This window comes from Schistocerca gregaria, chromosome 2 (assembly GCF_023897955.1).
Source record: "Schistocerca gregaria isolate iqSchGreg1 chromosome 2, iqSchGreg1.2, whole genome shotgun sequence".
In the NCBI taxonomy this organism is placed as follows: domain Eukaryota; kingdom Metazoa; phylum Arthropoda; class Insecta; order Orthoptera; family Acrididae; genus Schistocerca; species Schistocerca gregaria.
The window spans coordinates 573,540,187-573,559,933 of record NC_064921.1 but is presented as its reverse complement, the minus strand read 5'-3'; the positions used below and the strand labels follow the sequence as shown (position 1 = coordinate 573,559,933).

At 39.8% G+C, this 19,747-nt stretch overlaps 2 protein-coding genes across 3 annotated transcripts in view; both read right to left on the bottom strand.

The window, feature by feature from the left end:
* The window catches only part of LOC126333149 (uncharacterized), a 229,801-nt gene that overhangs the window by 33,772 nt on the left and 176,282 nt on the right, over positions 1 to 19,747 (bottom strand). The window lies entirely within an intron of this gene.
* LOC126333081 (uncharacterized) overlaps positions 1 to 19,747 on the bottom strand; it is a 330,586-nt gene that overhangs the window by 174,727 nt on the left and 136,112 nt on the right. For both annotated transcript variants that reach the window (XM_049996711.1, XM_049996712.1), the window contains exon 4: positions 11,698 to 11,845. In XM_049996711.1, coding sequence (XP_049852668.1) covers positions 11,698 to 11,845 — 148 coding nt within the window. The remainder of the gene's footprint in view (positions 1 to 11,697; positions 11,846 to 19,747) is intronic.

The window sequence follows — 19,747 nt, the reverse complement described above, 5'->3', positions numbered from 1 at the left end:
GAAGATTCACTTATGACACTGCTATCCTCAGTGAAACTGAGGAAGAATTACAGGATCTGTTGAATGGAATGAACCATCTAATGAGTACAGAGTAAGGATTAAGAATAAACTGGAAACATATCAAAGTAATGAGAAGCAGCAGAAATGAGAGTAGCAAGAAACTTAGCATCAAAACTGGTGATCATGGGGTAGATGAAGTTAAGAAATTCTGCTACCTTGGAAGCAAAATAACCCACAATGGGTCAAATAAGGAGGACTTAAAAAGCAGACTATCACAGGCAAAATGGGCATTCCTGGCCAAGAGAAGTCTACTGGTATCAAATATAATATTTAATTTCTGAGAACATACATTTGGATCATAGCATTCTATGGTAGTGAATCGTGGGCAGTGGGAAAACTGGAGCAGAAGAGAATTGATGCATTTGAGATGTACTGTTACAGAAGAATGCTGGAAGTTAGTGGACTGGTAAAATAAGGTATGAGGAGATTCTCCACAGAATTGGTGAAGAAAGGAACATATGGAAAACACTGACAAGAACAAGAAATAGGATAATAGTACATGTGTTAAGACATCAGGTAATAATCTCCATGGCACTAGAGGGAGCTACAGATGGCAAAGAGTGCAGGAGAAGACTGAGGCGGGAATACATTCAGTAAATAATTGGGGATGTAGGGTGCAAGTGCTACACTGAGATGAAGAAGCTGGTGCAGGTGATGGATTCAATCCAGTCAGAAGACTGATGACTCAAGAGAGAAAGTAGTCACTGATATCTTCCATGGATTTTCTTTAGTTTGTGTTAGCATGCTGTAATACACCATATACAGCTTTTGGGTAGTTACTAACAAATTACAGGGCAATCAAAAACTGACCCCTCAACAGAACTAGAATATCTATATACACTGAAATTTGGAACGCACAAGACTGAAGCAGAGAACAACAGGCATAAGAGGTTGGGTAAAACATTGAGAAATGTCAGACAATGCTACAGTTTTGTGGTATTTCTGGTATCACTATGTGGTCTTTCTTACTGTTATTGGAGACATCAGAGCAAGTTTCTGGCATCCAGTAGAAGTGGGTATTGTCCAGCCTGGAGATGATGAGTTGAGCTTTCTGTAATTCATCTAAGTGGTATGTGGCCAGAGTGTACAATGAATTAGTAAAACTTTGTGATCAACGAAGTTGCCTTTTCAATATGGAAAGACTGAAAGGCTTTCAACATACTTGTACTTTACTGTGTGTGGTGATGGAATTCTGATCAATTATTTTCTGGTTTTCCAGGTAAGCAATGCAGTTCACTAAGAATGCTCACACTCAGTAGGAAGAAGCCTCAAATTAGAGTATGAATAATGAGCCATCTGAAACTTGAGTTTCTCCCACATATAAAATGTTCAAATAACTTACAGGAATGCTCCCTGCTGACATCTTCAACAACCATGAAGATGAACACACCATCCATTTCAAGGCACAAATGCAACAAGAGAGGACTGTGCAAGGAAATTTAAACTCATGGTAGGCGGGGCTATCCCAACTGAGAACCATAACATGGCATATGCAGAATACACGACAGCAACCATAAACAACCAGTGCCACCACACAACCAAAGATGACTAACATCAGAAGTTATCAATAGTGAATGTTAATTACCAACGGGCATCCACAGCTCTCTGTCTATTCATTAGTGTTGCTGTCTCTCAATCATCATGGAGCCCCGGCTTTGATTGCTGGCTTGGTCGCAGAATTTCTTCACTTGAGTCTTAGGGTTTGTACCGGTCAAATAATTTCATACCATTGTCACTGAAGCACAAGACACCGAAGTAGTGTTACATGGAAAGAATTGCACAGGTGGCACAACAACCCCAAACAGGATTGTCTGGCCCATAATACCATGCATTCATTTCATTTTAAGCAATGCATAAGCAATTATCATTAATTCTATCCCTTTGCCGATTGAACGGTGAGAGAGCAGGATTCCAAGCCGAATTAAGCAAAAAGGTCACTTGCTGATTTAATCTCAATGGCTTCCTAAATAATTACTGGAAGGACATGCCAGAATCTCTGTGTTTGTATTTATAGCAGATAAGAAGATTGCTTTGCATTTACACAGAGTGGTTCCTTGTATTGTTATCTTACCCTCCAACAAGAACAGTGCTGTGGCTGTGTTGGATAAAGAGGGTTATGTTCACCAAGTTTTACCAGCTGTCAATGGTGTTTTCATTCATCATGTGATGCTTATGTTCTGTACAGTGGTATCTGGTGAAAGTCAGCCAGTCAAGATGCTGCGGAAAGATTTCAACTTTTGCAACAGCAATTTGCTCACCTGCTGTAAGCATGTGTGATGCTTATCACAAACAATTTTTATGCAAGTCACCCATAGTTGCTGGAAGTCATGATGGATGAGAACACTACCGACAACTGGTAAAACTTGATTTTTAATTGACCATACTACTGGTTTCATAGTTTACAGCTTCATCTTTAGGTGCACCCTACATATTTGAGAATTGAGATACAATTATAAACTATATTGGAAATCTGTCCTATTATATGAAGATTATTTGAAGACTTGTACTCACAGAAGTTATTACATTAATCTACCATAGATGAATCCAACAGTCTTCGTCAAAGTATTGCCATTCAGAGAATATTGTCAATATTTTTTTTAAAAACTAAACAAACAAAATCTACTTGGAAAGCCGGCCCACGTAACAGCCTCTATTAATACTGCCAGGTAGGTCTTACTAATACACTGGCCATACATTGCCTCTGTGAGAGAAAGAAACAATGCCACTTTCTTATCATCTCAAACAACACCTGGAAGGCACAGCTTGTAATAGTAGGTCCTGTCTTTACCAGCCACCAGGAAACACTGACTATGCTGGTCAATAATATCTGTCACTTGGACACTGCAGCAATGTACATGTCACTAGGAGCACTGGTTCACTCCCTTGCAAAACAGTTAACTGTACATCAGTCAAAGTTTGCCAGAATATTATGATGCCTTAAATCCAACTGACTACTCAATGTGTTTTGTACACACTCTTTTTTTTGTCTAAAAATTTTCACTTCCTCCAATAGATTCAATTCCTGGCCTTTTTCTTTTCTATGGAGGATTACAAGATTTTCACCAAGACTTGTGTCCGCCCCCAGTAGCTAAGTGGTCAGCAGGACAGAATGTCATTCCTAAGGGCCTGGGTTCGATTCCCAGCTGGGTCAGAGATTTGCTCCGCTCAGGGATTGAATGTTGTGTTGTCCTAATCATCTATTACTACCAACCTGTTTATGGAGGATTTTGAGGAAAATGCCCTGGAGTTGGTAGCACAGAAATGAGTATGCTTTGTATACATGTAAATGATAATCTTGTTTGGCCGCATGTAAGTGAGAATTTAAACAGATTTTTAGACTATCTGAAATCAGTCTGTCCAAATAATCTCTCCACTATGGAGCAGAAAAAAGGCTGCCTGCCTTTCTTTTCTCGACTTGTTGGTCAGGAGGAAAGCTGATGGATGTTGGCACATACCGTTTATAGAAAGTCAAGTCAAACTCATTTGTTTCCTTAGGCTGAAAGTTGTCCCCATTCAGCACTGTGTGAAGGGGCACTTCCTACCTTGATTCAAAGGCCTACATCCCAGACCCTGACAGTTTGTTAGCTGAGTAAGCTCACGCTGTTACTTTTCACCAGAATGGTTACAGTGAATGATAGATCATATACTTGTTGTGCTACTGATCAACCATGAGTTGATGGAGTGGACCAAAGTCTACTGCTTTTTTTGCTATATGCAGATAGTACTTCCAACAGTATTGGTCATATAATGCAAAAACAGAGTGAAAAATATGTTTCTCAAATACCACCTAAGGTTAGGACCCTTTTCGAGTCTGTTTACCACATCCACTGAAGTTATGGCATGCTATAGATCAATTAAACCATCAGGACCATGGAGGACTGGTGTATAGAATATAAACGTCACACACACCCTTACAACAAGTGAGTAAATCTGGTGTTGTAGAACATTGCCTTGGCAATTGTCATCCTGATGAATGTGACAATATTCTAACATGAATTTTCATCTATTGGCGTAGTATTATTAAGTAAGCAGTTGAGGTTAAATTAGAACTAACCTTATAAATAGAGACAGAGGTTTTTCCTTAGATTATGCTTGGAATCTTGCTCCATTCCTGGTCAAACAACAGAGAGATAGAGTTAATGCTGTTTATAGGAGGCCAAGTCACACTGTTTGGCTGTTATTGAAGATGTCCCCTCCACATGAACCATGGACCTTGCCGCTGAGGGAGATTGTTGCACGCCTCAGCGAGACAGATAGCTGTACTGCAGGTACAACCACAATGGAGGGGTATGTGTTGAGAGGCCAGACAAATGGTCATTCCTGAAGAGGGACAGCAGCCTTTCCAGTAGTTGCAGGGGCAACAGTCTGGATGTTTGACTGATCTGGCCCTGTGACATCAACCAAATGGCCTTGCTGTGCTGGTACTGCGAATGGCTGAAAGCATGGGAAAACTACAGTCATAATTTTTCATGAGGGTGTGCAGCTCTACTGTATTGTTAAATGATGATGCCACCCTCTTGGGTAAAATATTCTCGAGGTAAAATAGTCCCCCTTTCGGATCTCTGGGCACGGACTACACAGGAGGATATCGTTATCAGGAGAAACAAAACTGGCATTCTACAGATCGGAGTGTGGAATGTCAGTTCCCTTAATCAGGCCCCTAGTTTAGAAAATTTAAAAAGTGGAATGGATAGGTTAAAGTTAGATATAGTGGGAATTAGTGAAGTTCAGTGGTAGGAGGAACAGGACTTCTGGTAAGGTGAATACAGGGTTGTAAATACAAAATCAAGTACGAGTAATGCAGGAGTAGGTTTAATAATGAATAACAAAATAAGAACACGGGTAAGCTACTATGAAAATCATAGTGAATGCATTGTTGTAGCCAAGACAGACACAAAGCCCACACCCATCACAGTAGTACAAGTTTATATGCCAACTGACTCCGCAGATGAGGAGATTGAGGAAATGTATGATAAAAGAAATTTTTCAGTCTTTAAGGGAGATGAAAATAAAATAGTCATGTGGACTCTGGACACAATTTATTGGCTTTTAAATGCGGGTTAAAACTGAAGAAACTACAAATAGGTGGGAATTTAAGGACATGAGACCTGGATAAACTTAAAGAACCAGAGGTTGTAGAGTGTTTCAGGGGGAAGGGAATACAGTAGAAGAAGAATGCATAGCTTTGAGAGACAAAATAGTGAAGATAGCAGAGGGCCAAGTAGGTAAAAAGAAAAGGGCTAGTAGAAATTCTTGGGTAACACAAGGGATATTGCATTTAATTAAAGTAAGGAGAAAATATAAAAATTGAATAAATGAGGCAATCGAAAGGGAATACAAATGTCTAAAAAGTGAGATCGACAGGAAGTGCAAAATGGCTAAGCAGAAATGGCTAGAGGACAAATGTAAGGATGTAGACGCATATCAGCAGGGGTAAGATAGATACTGCCTACAGGAAAATTAAAGAGCCCTTTGGAGCAAAGAGAACCACCTATATGAATACCAAGAGCTCAGATGGAAAACCAGTCCTAAGCAAAGAAGGGAAAACAGAAAGGTGGAAGGAGTATATGGGGTTCTGTACAAGGGAGATGTACTTGTGGGCAATGTTATGGAAATGGAAGAGAACATAGATGAAGATGAGATGGGATATATGACACTGCATGAAGCACTTGACAAAGCACTGAAAGATTTAGATCGAAACATGGCCCCAGGAATAGACAACATTCCGTTAGAGCTACTGATAGCCTTGAGACAGCCAGCCATGACAAAACTCTTCCACCTGGGGAGCAAGATATATGAGACAGGAAAAATACCTGCAGACTTCAAGAAGAATACAGTAATTCCAATTCCAAAGAAAGCAGGTGCTGCAGGTGTGAAAATTACCGAACTATCAGTTTAATAAATCATGGTTGCAAAATATTAACATGAATCCTTTACAGAAGAATGGAAAAACTGGTAGAAGCTGACCTGCGGGAAGATTGGCTTGGATTCCAGAGAACTGTAGAAACACTTAAGAAGAAGCTGTTGACAATGCTGACTGGAATACTCTCAAATTCTAAAGGTGGCAGTGGTAAAATACACGGAGCGAAGGGCTATTTACAATTTTTTCAGAAACCAGATGGCAGTTACAAGAGTCGAGGGGATGAAAGGGATGCAGTGGTTGAGAGGGGTGTGAGACAGGGTTGTAGCCCATCCCCGATGTCGTTCCATTTGTATACTGAGCAAGCAGTAAAGGAAACAAAAGAAAAATTTGGAGTAGGAATTAAAGACCAGAGAGAGGAAATAAAAACTCTGAGTTTCACTGATGACATTGTCATTCTGCCAGAGACAGCAAAGGCTTGGAACAGCAGTTGAATGGAATGGACAGTATCTTGAAAAGGGAATATAAGACAAAAATTAATAAAAGCAAAATGAAGATAATGGAATGTAGTCAAATTAAATCAGGTGATGCTGAGGGAATTAGATCAGGAAATGAGACACTTAAAGTAATAGATGAGTTTTGTACTGATGGTAGTCGAAGTAGAGAGGATCTAAAATATAGACTGGTAATGGCAAGAAAAGAGTTCCTGAAGAAGAGAATTTTGTTAACATTGAATACAGTACTTGCATGGAGTGTAGCCATGTACAGAAGTGAAACATGGATGATAAACAGTTTAGACAAGAAGAAAATAGAAGCTTTTGAGATGTGGTGCTACAGAGGAAAAGAGAAATTTGTGGTATAACCTGACTAGAAGAAGGGATTGGTTGGTAGGACACATTCTGACGCATCAAGGAATCACCAATGTAGTACTAGAGGGAAGTGTGGGGGTTAAAATTCATAGAGGGAGACTAAGAGAATACAGTAAGCAGATTCAGGAGGATATAGGCTGCAGTAGTTTTCCAGTAGTTACTCAGAGATGAAATGGCTTGTACAGGACGGAGTAACATTGAGTGGTGCATCAAACCAATATTTGACTGAAAACCACAAAAACAACATTGAAGGTGTCACTCAGTTGTATGCCTATAAGTTTTCTGAACAATCGAGTTACTTAATGAAAGTAATGGACTTGCTGAAGTGTAAATGAAATTGGTAAAGTACAATTTTTTCTGTGTAAAATTATAGTGTGATGTTTTCACTAGACTTTTTACCTACTGCTTTGAACTGTTATTGTATTTTGTTGACATTACTTGCACAAATTGTTACAAGGTAGCTGGAGACAATGTAGTGGCTGATAGCAGTGTATGTATTACAGAACAATGGTAGATCTAAGATTCTTTCTGAATGCAGTTTTGTTTATATTGAGCAATTACTTATTTTGGAGTAGTGACAAATTTAGCCCTATCTTATGGGTCAACATTACCTGATAAGCCTTATTTACATGGTTTTTAATCAAGAAGCAGTGCAAAAAATTGGTTCGGATCTGCCAACAAATTTTTTATGTTTATATTTGATGACAAACTACTGTTTCAAATAGTGAAATTTATTCTCGAAATTCAACTTAACTGTGATTTAATAATCTGTGAGAGGTAATAGATAGGTGTGTGACACATGGAAGTTTGAGTCCATCCTGGGAGCATGCTCGGATAGCCTGAATGGTAAGGAAACTGGTTGTGATAAGCAGGAAATCTAGATCTGAGTACCGGTCTGGCACAGATTTTCATATGTTGCTCTAGGTAGTACCTCTACACCTAATACAGTTGAATTACAAGAACAAACTTCAATAAATTTTTGGTAGCTAAATCTTGTAGCAATGTTGCATAATTAGGCTCACATCCAGCATGTTATTCAGGCTGTTGTCAAAAGTGAGAATTCTTGTGATGCCACAAATGGGACAAATGAATGTTTCAATATTTTTATTTAAAGTGAACAGTTTACAAAACTTAGTTATGTGGACCAACAGGCAAAAACAGAAAAATGTGCAAAGGTATGAGTCACATACCTGCAAATTGTGTCAATAAAATGATACTGTATCTGCATGGATAAACAACTGCAAAGTTGTGACAACAGCTGTGTAAAAGACATTATGACATGCAGAGTAGTAGAAAAGAGAATAATGGAAAATCCCAGATGGAGCAGTACATAAAATTAAGGAAAGGCGACCACTCAACTATAGTAGACTGATGCATGGAGCACAGAAAAACATGACAGAATGCAGCACTCACACTAGCTTTCGAGCACTAACTCTTTTTCCCACAAAAGTACACACATTCACACACGCAACTGCACAGATACCCACATGCACACTTCCTTTGCCATGGTAAGATGATTATATGATTACTGGTACTTGATTACTCAAAGCAGTTGCCTGAGCTGATCGATGTGTGGAGGAGGTAGGAAAGATCACTAGGATGAGGTACATGAAAAAAGGCAGGTCTTTGGACAAATGACCCCATGGCCACACAATAAGAGAAAGAGATTACAGAGGGCACAGCAAAAGAGATGTAGGAAGAGGAGGGGAGTGAAGAGATGGGGGAAGGAGAGAGAGAGAGAGAGAGAGAGAGAGAGAGAGAGAGAGAGAGAGAGAGAGAGAGAGAGAGAGAGAGAGAGAGAGAGTGGGTGAGGGGCTTTGATTATCTATCATCATGCCAAAAGTGAGGGATATCCTACCCATGATCCTTCCAGCCTCTTCTGAAATAATATCCTGTCACCCACTCAACCTACATGACATCCTGGTGCAAACCTATGCCACTCCCCCTCACAACCCCTTGCCACATGTGTCCTATCCCTATGGAAGAAGCCATAGAACTCAAGCAAGTTTGACAGCTGTCACCCCTTCCACATCAAAAAATTGTTCCCACACAGTCCTGCCAACTGTGGATGGCATTATCTGCAGTGATGAGAATGCCTTTGCCCACTGTGCTGAAGATCTCACTAACACCTTTACAGACAAGCACTATCTCTGACTCAGCACCACTACTATAGGTGAGCTGTCTCTCTTACTCCTAAACTGCATTCTCCAATATGGAATTATTTCGAGATTATGATGAGGCTCTGAAATTCAGTGTCTATTGTTAATTTCATTAAAAAAATAAGCATTGTTATTTCTTATGGACAGTGTGGTTGGTTCCAGTGGAGGTTTGAGTCCTCCCTCGGGCATTGGTGTGTGTTTGTACTTAGGATAATTTAGGTTAAATAGTGTAAAAGTTTAGGGACTGATGACCTTAACAGTTAAGTCCCATAAGATTTCACACATTTTTGTTATTTCTTTATTTATCTGCTGGTGTAGATACCACATGAAAAATATCACCACAAACCAACACATTATGCTCATGTTCACAGGTGCACTTATGCAATATGTTTACATACTGTGCACCACATATACTAAGGGTTGGGATACACAAGAGTTTTTTGCTCCCAGATAGTGCTCATGGAATCGTTAATGCTAGGAGCAAAACACTTTTTAACAACCATGCATCACAAGGCAACTCTAGATGAGAATTCTAGAAACTATTCCTCTTAAATCTAATCATTTACTATAATGATTGTGCAGCTGTTTTTTAATAAGCTAATAGGTTTTTACAGCCTAAACATTTTCAGATTCTATGATATACTGGTTTTACAGTGTACATAGATCACTTATGCCTTGTAGACAGAAGTTGGACAGTCTGAATAGGCTTAATCCACAAGTTGTGTTACATTTTCCTTTATTTATTTGTTTTTATTAAAATTATGTGATGTGTTATTAAAGTCTGTTTTTCTGTTCTGGTTTGAAAAGTTCTCGGAATCACCACGAGAGGTCAGTGCTAGTGCAACATGTTGTTCACGTGATATTCATTGGACATTTGGCTCTAAACACGGGCCCCGTCAGTGCTCTTGGAAGAGAGCTGCGGTGGTGATGTACTTTGTTGTTGTTCTTGCATAGTGATTTGGGAAGATGGACAAAATCGAGATTAGTGAAGTGATTAAGTACTTCGTAAAGAAAGGTATGAAAGCAAAGGACATTCATGTCAATTTCCAAAATACACTGAGGAACTCTGCTCCTTCATATTCAACTGTTGCCAAGTGGACAAATGAATTTAAATTTGGTCAGGAGAGATTAGATGATGATACACGCAGTGGTCAGCCAAGATGTGTCACTACTCCACAAATCATTGCAAAAGTGCACAAAGTGGTCATGGAGGATCGCCGATTGAAAGTGTGTGAAATTGCTCATTGTTTCCAGATGTCATCTGAAAGGGTATATCAAATTTTAACTGAAAAATTAGAAATTAAAAAATTATCTGCAAGACTGGTGGCGCGACTATTGATGCTGGATCAAAAATGCATGCCATCGCCATGGTAATATTACACGAAATGAGGTATGAATTGCTGCCACACCTGTCTTATTCACCTGATATGGCTCTTTCAGACTTCCATCTCTTTCCAGAACTGAAAATTTTTCTCGGTGCGCAAAGATTCTCTTCAAACAAAGAACTGATAGCCAGAGTTGACAACTATTTTGCAGGCCTGGAGGAAACTCATTTTTGAGATGAGATCAAGGCACTGGAACATCATTGGACCAAGTGCATTAATCTAAAAGGAGACTACATTGAAAAATAAAAAAAAAGTTTCAGTGATGTAAGCACTTTTTTCTATTCTGTTCCGAGAACTTTTCAAACCACTCTTGTATATTATACCTTAAAACTATGTGTAACATATAACGAAATAGATCGGTATTGAAATACGAACTTTACTGCTCCAGTAAGTACAAATAGATGATCTACTGAACTCCAATTCAGTTGTGTTTTGGGACCAAATGGTGTCCTGTCCTAACCTAGATAGTTTGTGACTGAATGTATAAAGTAACTTGTATTGATAAGTGGCACCATGATCTTGATGTATATTATATTTGTGTTTATAGCTCCACTTACTTCCAAAGTGTTAATTATATGAGGGTTGGAACTTAAATGGTGTCAACTATTTATTCACAACTGATACAAAAGAGTTACATGTTTGCACTTGTTACTGTCCTTCAAAGTAGTCATCAGCATTGTGTAGAACCTGTTGCCAGCAATGTGGGAGGCGTAATATATCGTTAGCAGAGGCTGTTCTGTTGATGATGCGTATGGAGCGGTCTACTGACTGTCGAATCTCTGGAACAATTCTGAAGTGAATGCCACCGTCAATGCACAGTATTACTGTTTGTTTTTGGAGCATAGCTTGCGACCAGCTTTACGAAAGAAGCAGCAACACTTTCTGCGCAACCCACCCATCATTTTGTACGACAATGCACAGGTGCATACAGCGCAAGCTGTGGCTGCTCCGTTCGGTCGATGGGACTGGGAAGTACTGTACCTTCCACAATACTCCCTGGACAGTCCTCAAGACTTTGATTTGATCCGAAAGATGAAGGAACCATTTCGCGGCATTCACATCAACGTATTTTGCAATAATGGGTATGTGGTGTGTAATTTATTAAGCTTTAAAGTAAGCACATAATGATATAATAAAATTACAGTATTAAATGTGTCTTTTCCTTTAGAAAGAAGTTGTATGCTTTTATTGTGTATTATGTTCAGGACCGCCATATGATGACAAAACAGCTGAAGCTAGTTGCAGCACAACATAATTTTATAGTTGTTTGTTAAAGATAGGACTATATGTAAAACATCTTCTATGAAAGTTTTAGAGCAAACCCTACAGAAAATGTTTAATAAAGTTTGGTATGTGTAACTCACCTGTATTTGATGGCATTGTGCTAGGAGCCTGACTCTTAGACTGTATTACATCTGTAGAGTTATGTACTGAAGTATTAGACACTTTACGTTGTGCCTGTGGAGAATATTTTTCTCGGATGGATATTCTGCGAATTACTGGTGCTCGGTACTGTAAAATGCCACATAATCATCACTACAATATTTTTAAGTTAACAAACCATTCCTGACTGAAACTTCCTAAGAGATGAAAACTATTTCCTGGACTGGAACTCAAACACATAACCTCGCCATCCATGAACAATTACCTTACTGACTGAGCTGCCAAGACACATTTTTGAATAGCAGAAATTAAAGTTCATCACATACTTTTTACAAAGGGAACAAGAAATATGAATAAAATATTTTTTACACAAAAACTACTGTCAAATGATTTGATTTTATTAACAGTTTGGATGCAGTCTTTCAAATGTCCAACTCACACCTTATGATTTAGAATGATGCTCTCTCTCTCTCACTTATATACCTTGTAAGCACAAATAAAATGTATCAATTTCATCGGAGTTAATATATAATACAGCAAACGGAGTTAGTTTCTATATTATAAACTTTGACTTATTTCAAAATCCTGAAGGTCTTTTACCAGAAAGAAAACCAGGAAAAATAATGAATGAATGAAGAAATGATCATATCAATATGCTTCCACAGATCATTCTGTATAAACAACATGGGAGAAGGACTAAGCTGTGTAACTAGCCAATATTGTAATTTTTACAGAGAAGTAGCAAAAACAATTGTTCTTAATGACAGGGGTTTATGCTATGTATCTGTGGTACTAGTATACTCAATTTATTCTTATAGGGCTTACTCAATTGCTGATCAGGGTTTTCCATTATTTTCCCAACAAATTCTAGGTAAATGCTGGGATGGTTTCTGGGAGACCCTGACTACCACCTCCCCCATTTCCTGCACATTATAACTACTGTTATTATTATTATTATTATTATTATTATTATTATTATTATTATTATGTGATGATATGTTCCATAATAGTGAACAAGATTATGGTAGTCCTACAAAATAAAGTATGAAAAAGAAAATATTCGCACATTCTCTAGAAACTCAAACTGGCAGTTAGTTTATATTACTTAAAGATACTCAGCCATAAAAGGATGTGAGCAGTGTTGTTTGCTTCATGGTAGTTTTTGTGCAGTTCCTATGAACTCTGTGTACTGTTGCACATAGGACTGACATTTCTGGACACTGTAGTGATGAAGAGGATTACAGCTACAAAGACAGTGGACTGTTATTGAGCACTACACAATAAATCCTAAAATTCTCAGTTTAGGGCAACACAAACACTAACGTCAAGCACATCAGGTTTCACTATACCAAAGGAAGTGCTACAACAGCTCCTATAGCAGGCTGTGCAGGCAGTGGCAGTTAAACAAAGAGAATTGCAACATTTATCGATAATGCTTGCCCCTTCATTTTGGGGTATATCCTGTCACTGATATTACAATGCAAAACTTCCAGCTCTTCTTAGAAAATTACTGTATCTGTCTGGTCCTGAGATTCTTGATTTCACAAAGAAAAAAAATGTTGTATGTTGTCTTTCTACTAAAATCCACACTGTAGCAGATAGGCTTTAATTTGTACAGTGTAAAAAGAAACCAATTTTGTCTTATGCTATTTGGGTAGTACATTTCATAAATGTAATTTCAAATGTGACTTAAGTCCTTGCAAACAATTTTAAGGTGAATTTCTCACACATGATGTTCTAATTAGATTTTTCTCCCAGTAAAGACTAATATATTTAGGTTTAGTAGAGTAAGTTCTACTGGTAGTGAAAGCATATGATGTACTGAAAGAAGCCTAATGGATCTTTGAGAATCAGAGCAGATCTTTAGTTAAGCTGAATTCTTGCACTAATGGGCTGGAGTTCCAGTAGTTTTTCACCCTCTAATTCTAACTTCAAGCAAGCAACAAGTGTTATAGTAAACAAGCACACAATGCAGTCTCACCAGTGGACACTTTTCTTTATCTATATATACTCTCTGTGAACCACTGTGAAATGTGTGGCAAATTGGGCCTTTTATCATCTGCCTGATTTTTTCTGTGTTATTTCTATGGGATAGATACCTAAAGTGTTGAAGAATATTCATAATTTCTGTCCTGAGAGATGGTGCTTGATAATTTCTGAGAGATGGTGCTTAAAGTTCCCTAAACTGGTTCTCATGACTACCAAGATTTCAATTACATCATATTGCCAGTTAAAGGCCTGCAGAAGTTCACATTGTCCTGCTTTGACTCTTCATTGTAACCTTCACAAAGTCTACCACTGGAAAGATCCTGTCCTCTGTTCTGGCTGGGTTGTTCAGATTGTTTTCATCAGTATTCCTACAGTCAATGTCCTTATAAGTTGCTGGTTATCTTCACATCAAAAGTGTAATAATGTTGTCAAATTTACTTGTCTCATTAGTATGCCCTCATATTGCAAGCCCTTGCGCTGCAAAGTATGGGAGCGAAGATACGATTTTTAGTAAATGAGCTTGGTTCCATTCCATTTGTGTCAGTTTTTGTTTTGAAATCTGGGTAAATACATTGATATTTGATTTTAAGGATTTGATTTCAGTACAGCTTCTCTATGGCAGCCTGGTGCAGTTTCAACTTTTCTACCCCTTTCTTCCAGTCCAAAAAACCAGTTTCCTCAAAAGTTTCTTCCTTTTGTGAGAAACCTGAAAATAATTTCCTTCAAATATTGGTCCAAAAATTTTTCAAAAAATGGTGTATTTTTCCTCATTGTAATTGATTTGTGCACATTGTTGGTTCCAAGAGGGTTAATAACTGCAATCTTTTCTGGAAAGGTTTTTTACTAACACTAAGATTAGGCTCACCATCACTAACATCTAGTGCATTAACACTTTGCTTCTTAGTCACAAACCTATCCATTTTGAACTGGCCACTAAGGGACAAAAGACTGATTAATAATTTGACTGATTCACAGTAAGACTAACAGACAGCTGATGTTATCAACTCTGTGCCATATTAATCAAACTGCCATTATCCTGGTACCTAATGACACATACTCTTATGCAACAATGTACATGCAAGTTTAACAGATTCCCCATAAAAGGGGGGCAATGGAGAGGCGGGGGGAAGGGACGGTGAGGAATGCACGTTTGAACAGTGGGTTGTGGGGGAACACAGTACCTTGCACTCTTAAATTGGCATCTCTGTAGAACCACACCAACCAATACTATGTGCTGAATCCTACCATCATTCACCTCAAAGGTGCTCTGTACACAAACACTGAATGTTCAAGCCCACCACATCAGTAACACAAGCAATATCAAATATGAAATGAAAGAGCTGAATAACACGTTCAGAATCAATTAATACAGCTGTAAAACCAAAAGCAGAGCAACAAATTTCAACAGGAAGCTGGACATGGAAAATGAAATAAAACCACAGCTCTTGGTTGTTCACTTATCTTTCTTACATCAAGTGCATCAGAGATCAATTGGGTAAGATGCTTTGCTGAGGAAGCAACAAATCAGTTTTCTGGAGTGGCACCAGGATCCAGAATTTGGTAGGTTCCACTAAGGATGTAGTAACAGTCCTTGACACCACAGGTATCTCCAAGATATGTTGAAAGTGCAGTGTGCTTTGCTGAGGAGGCATCAAATAAGTCTTCTGGAGTGACAGCAGGAGCCAGAATAGGCAGGGTCCACTAAGGATGTGCTAAAAGCCCTCAACCCCACAAATCTCTACAAGATACACTGTCAGTGCAGTGCTGCCTACACTGTGGAAACTGGAAAGTCTGGTAGCAACTGTGTAGTGCAACATGAGCATTATGATTGATTGGGGCACCACAACAGACCAGCACTAGTGCAGCACCACCATGATAGTCGGCAGCCTATTAAGTCTCAGGAAGCATGCGTACTTGCAGTTCAGCCATGGATATACAAACACAAAATAAGAGAGGCAACTGAAATCCAGAAGCTGCCTCCCAACAACAATAAGGAGAAGTGCTTATAGGCTCTCGACATTCTGGCTGGTGATGATCCCAATATGACATCAGTGTGCAGCGGCCCCAATATGCACTGTGACAACCAGCTAAACAAACACTGTGTGCAGAACTGGCATCATTTCTCTGCAACTAACAGCTCTCCACAAGCTTGTCACCAGTTACCAGCAAGAAGTAACCCTTAAACGGTCAGCTGTATAGCCTCTCCCTCTCTCCTAACACCCACCAATGATATTTTAGGGCCAACAAAACCTGATAAATTCGTCAACAGTGGTCTTATGACATCATTATAAATCAAATACACTGAAGTGCACCCCCCCCCCCCCCCCCCGATAATTAGTTAGTTACCAAAACATTAGTTATTTTAAGTATTTTATACTATGAGATGTGTAGATAACTCACCAGCATATAGTTACATAATAGAAATCAGTCCATAGCCCTCATCACCTCAGTCCCACAAAAACATATGAATCATGCCCACACCTCCTTGCAGTACCTCTTCTTCAACCATAAAATTCTCCTTCTCTTCAGTCCCAATTTCCTGTATCCCATGCCCCATTCTGAAACTCTTGTCCTCAAGGAACTAGAGCTGCATGCACATTGCCACTTCAAAGAACTCTCCAACCTGTTCACCTCCTACCCCACTTTTGACTATCGATATCCACGGCCTCTACAAGAGCCACCACCAAACCTCCCTAATGTCCCCTCACAGACTGAGGGAGGAGGACATCCTATCCACATTCTTCCAGTATCTGAACACCTTCTCTGCCATTCAGTTCACCTGGTCCACTTCAACCCAAAAAAACATATTCCTCAATTTTGATCTCCTCCTCAAGGATGGCTACATCAGTACCTCTGTCCACATCAAACCTACCAACCACTGAGAATACCTCCATTCCAACAGTTGCCACCCATTCCATACTACATAGCCCTTTCTCTACAGCCTAACTGCCTGTAGCTGTTGCATCTGAAGTGATGAACAGTACCTCTCCAAATACGTCAAAGATCTCACTGAGGCCTTCACAGATGGAAATTACCCACCCAGCCTTGTCCAGAAGCAGCTCTCCTGTGCCTTGTCTCTCCAGTCACCTACCACCTCTGACATACCAACTGTCTGGCTACAAAGGAGTAATCCTCTTGTGACTCAGTACCAGCCAGAAGTGGAGCAACTGAATCACATTCTCCACCAGAGTCTCAACTACCTCTGTTCTGAAACAAGCAATATCCTTCCCATCCCTCCCACAGTGATATTCCGCTGTCCACAAAACCTATGCAAATGTCCTTTTGTCCATCCTTACTCCTCTCCTCCTCCTAATCCCTTTCCTCATGACTCATATACCTGCAACAGATCCAAAACCTGTCTCACACATCCTCCCACTACCACCTACTTGAGCCCTGTCACTGGCATCTCCTACCCAATCAAAGACAGGGCTACCTGTAAAAGCAGTCATCTGATCCACAAACTAAGCTGCAAGAACTTTGCCACTTTCTATACGGGAATGACAACAAGCTGTCTGTCTGAAAGAATAGCCACTGCCAAACTGTAGTCAAGAAACAGCTGGACCTCAAAGTTGCTAAACATGCTGCCCAATATAATGTGCTTCACTTTAATGACTGATTCACAGCCTGTACCATCTGTGTTCTTCCCACCAACAACAACTTTTCTGAACCACAGCTTGGAATTCCATATCTCATTCCCATAACAGAATGGCCTCAACCTTTGCTAGTCCGTGTACTCCACCTACATATCCCCAATATCCCCTTTCCTGCTCCCACTTCTACACTGCACAATCCTTCTATCCCAACAAACCTCCTACTAGTATTTTCCCCTTCTCTACTGCTCATCTCTCCCCCTCCCTTTCCCCTCATCCTAACCACCCTCCCCCTCAGTACAGCCTCCTGACATTGCACCTAGCAGCCCTATTCTGTCCCCACCACATTTCTCCCACAGGCAGCACAGCATCTTTCCCCTCCCCGCCTCATGACTCCTCCTTACATCCACCACCCACCCCACCAGATTGCTGCAAACATTAGTCAGCCACCAGTGCCCAGGGACAGTGGCCACGTGTGTTTGAGTTGTGCTTGGGTGAATTCCTGTGTGTTTTCTTTTTCACAAGGACTTTGTCCAAAAGCTTAATATTTTAGCCTGTCTGCAACACAATGCCTTCTGTTTGCGCAGACTGATAAGACATAAAAAACTATAAAACTATAGATCTAACTGTCTCCTCTTGACAATGAAAATGATGTTCACCAAAAATTATCATCAAATGCAGGGTAAAAATACTGGATTTTAATAAAGGAACAAGCTGGCTATGAACATGTACAAAGCATAACTGATCAATTACATAAAAAATAATGAACAACCACTTGTTTTGGATTCATGGATTCTGTGATAGTTTCTGACTTGCTATCAGCTAATTTGTATTAACTGCCCTTGTAAGAAATGGTATTAATTCAACTTAAATGTTGTACTGAAACTTTTTTTTCAGTGCAACATATTATTATATTACATTTCACAAGATAGTGGGAAATCTCAAGTGAGAGAAGAGATTCCATATCACCAAATACACTGAGCCAAAACATTATGACCACCTAATTAAAAGTGTGTTGGTCCCCCCTCTGGAACATAATTCAGCAGTGATTCTGCTTGCAATAGATTTGACAAGTACTTCATAGGTTTCCAGAGGTTTGTGGCACCATATGTCTACGCACAGGTCACACACTCCTAGAATTTATGGGCGGTTGGTTTGTGGATGTGGAGCTGCCGCCCGACAGTGTCCCAGTCGGGTTTCATCGAAATCAAATAAGCCAAATTTGATGGCCAAGACATCAACATGAGTTCACTATCATGCTCTTCAAACCATTGCAGCATGATTGGGTCTTGTGACATGGACAGTTATCCTGCTGGAATATGTCATTACTGTTAGAAAATGCATCAAGCATAAGGAGTTACAGGTGGTCCCTAATAATGTTTGGGTAGTCCACAGCTGTCATGGTGCCTTTGATTACGATCACAGGTCCCATGGAAGCCCAAGTGAATGTCCCCCGTAACATAATACTGCTCCCACTGGCCTGCGCTTGTGGCACATTGCATGTTTCAAGTAGCCATTCACATGGATGATGGCATACGTGAACAAGACCATCAACCTGGCTTAACAAAAAAGGGATTCATCCGACCAGGTGGCATGATTTCATTGATCTGCCATCCAATCTTGATGATCTCATGCCCACTACAATCATAATTGATGACGCTGTTAGGTCAACATGGAAACACGTAGAGGTCCTCTGCTGTGGAACAACATGTTCAACACTTTGTGCTGAATGGTGTGCTCTAAAACACTTGTGCCTGCACACGCAGTGTACTCTGTCATCAGAGCTGCCACAGATTGCCACCTATCCTGCTTTAGAGAACGGGCAAGCCTCTACATTCGGGCAACCAAATTTAGGGAAACTGAGGACCAGCTGAACCATCCATGAATCATCTGCTAATGTCAAAGATAATGAATCTGGAAGACTATACTTAATATGAAGGGTCAAAGAAAGGAGACATTCCACCATTGTATGTGATACCAATAGTCTGGTTCCACAGCCACATTGTGGGGGTGGCTCATTACACAGGAGAAAACAATGGCTGAGCCTGGTTTGACCAATGCGTAGATCACATAAGGCAATGGACTTCTTCCAAGAGGATCATTAGGAAGAGTGCCTTTGGGCAAAGAGATATTTTATGTAGATCCACATATCTGCAGCTGGAACAATGAAACAGAATGGGGGGTAAATATCTGTTTCTCTTGCCAAGTGGCCAGCCAGTTCATTCCCTGGAATGATAACATTACTTGGGACCCAGAGAAAGACAACTGAGTAGGTGTCATGGCCAAGGGCAAACAGAAGGTCATGGATAGCAAAGACCAAAGGGTGATGAGAGTAGCACCAGTTTATAGCATGCATACTGCTCATTGTGTCGGTACATATTAAAATATTGTAGAGGGAGGCCTGAGTGACAAAATGGAGGAACCTGTTAATGTTCAGCAGCTCTGCTGTGAA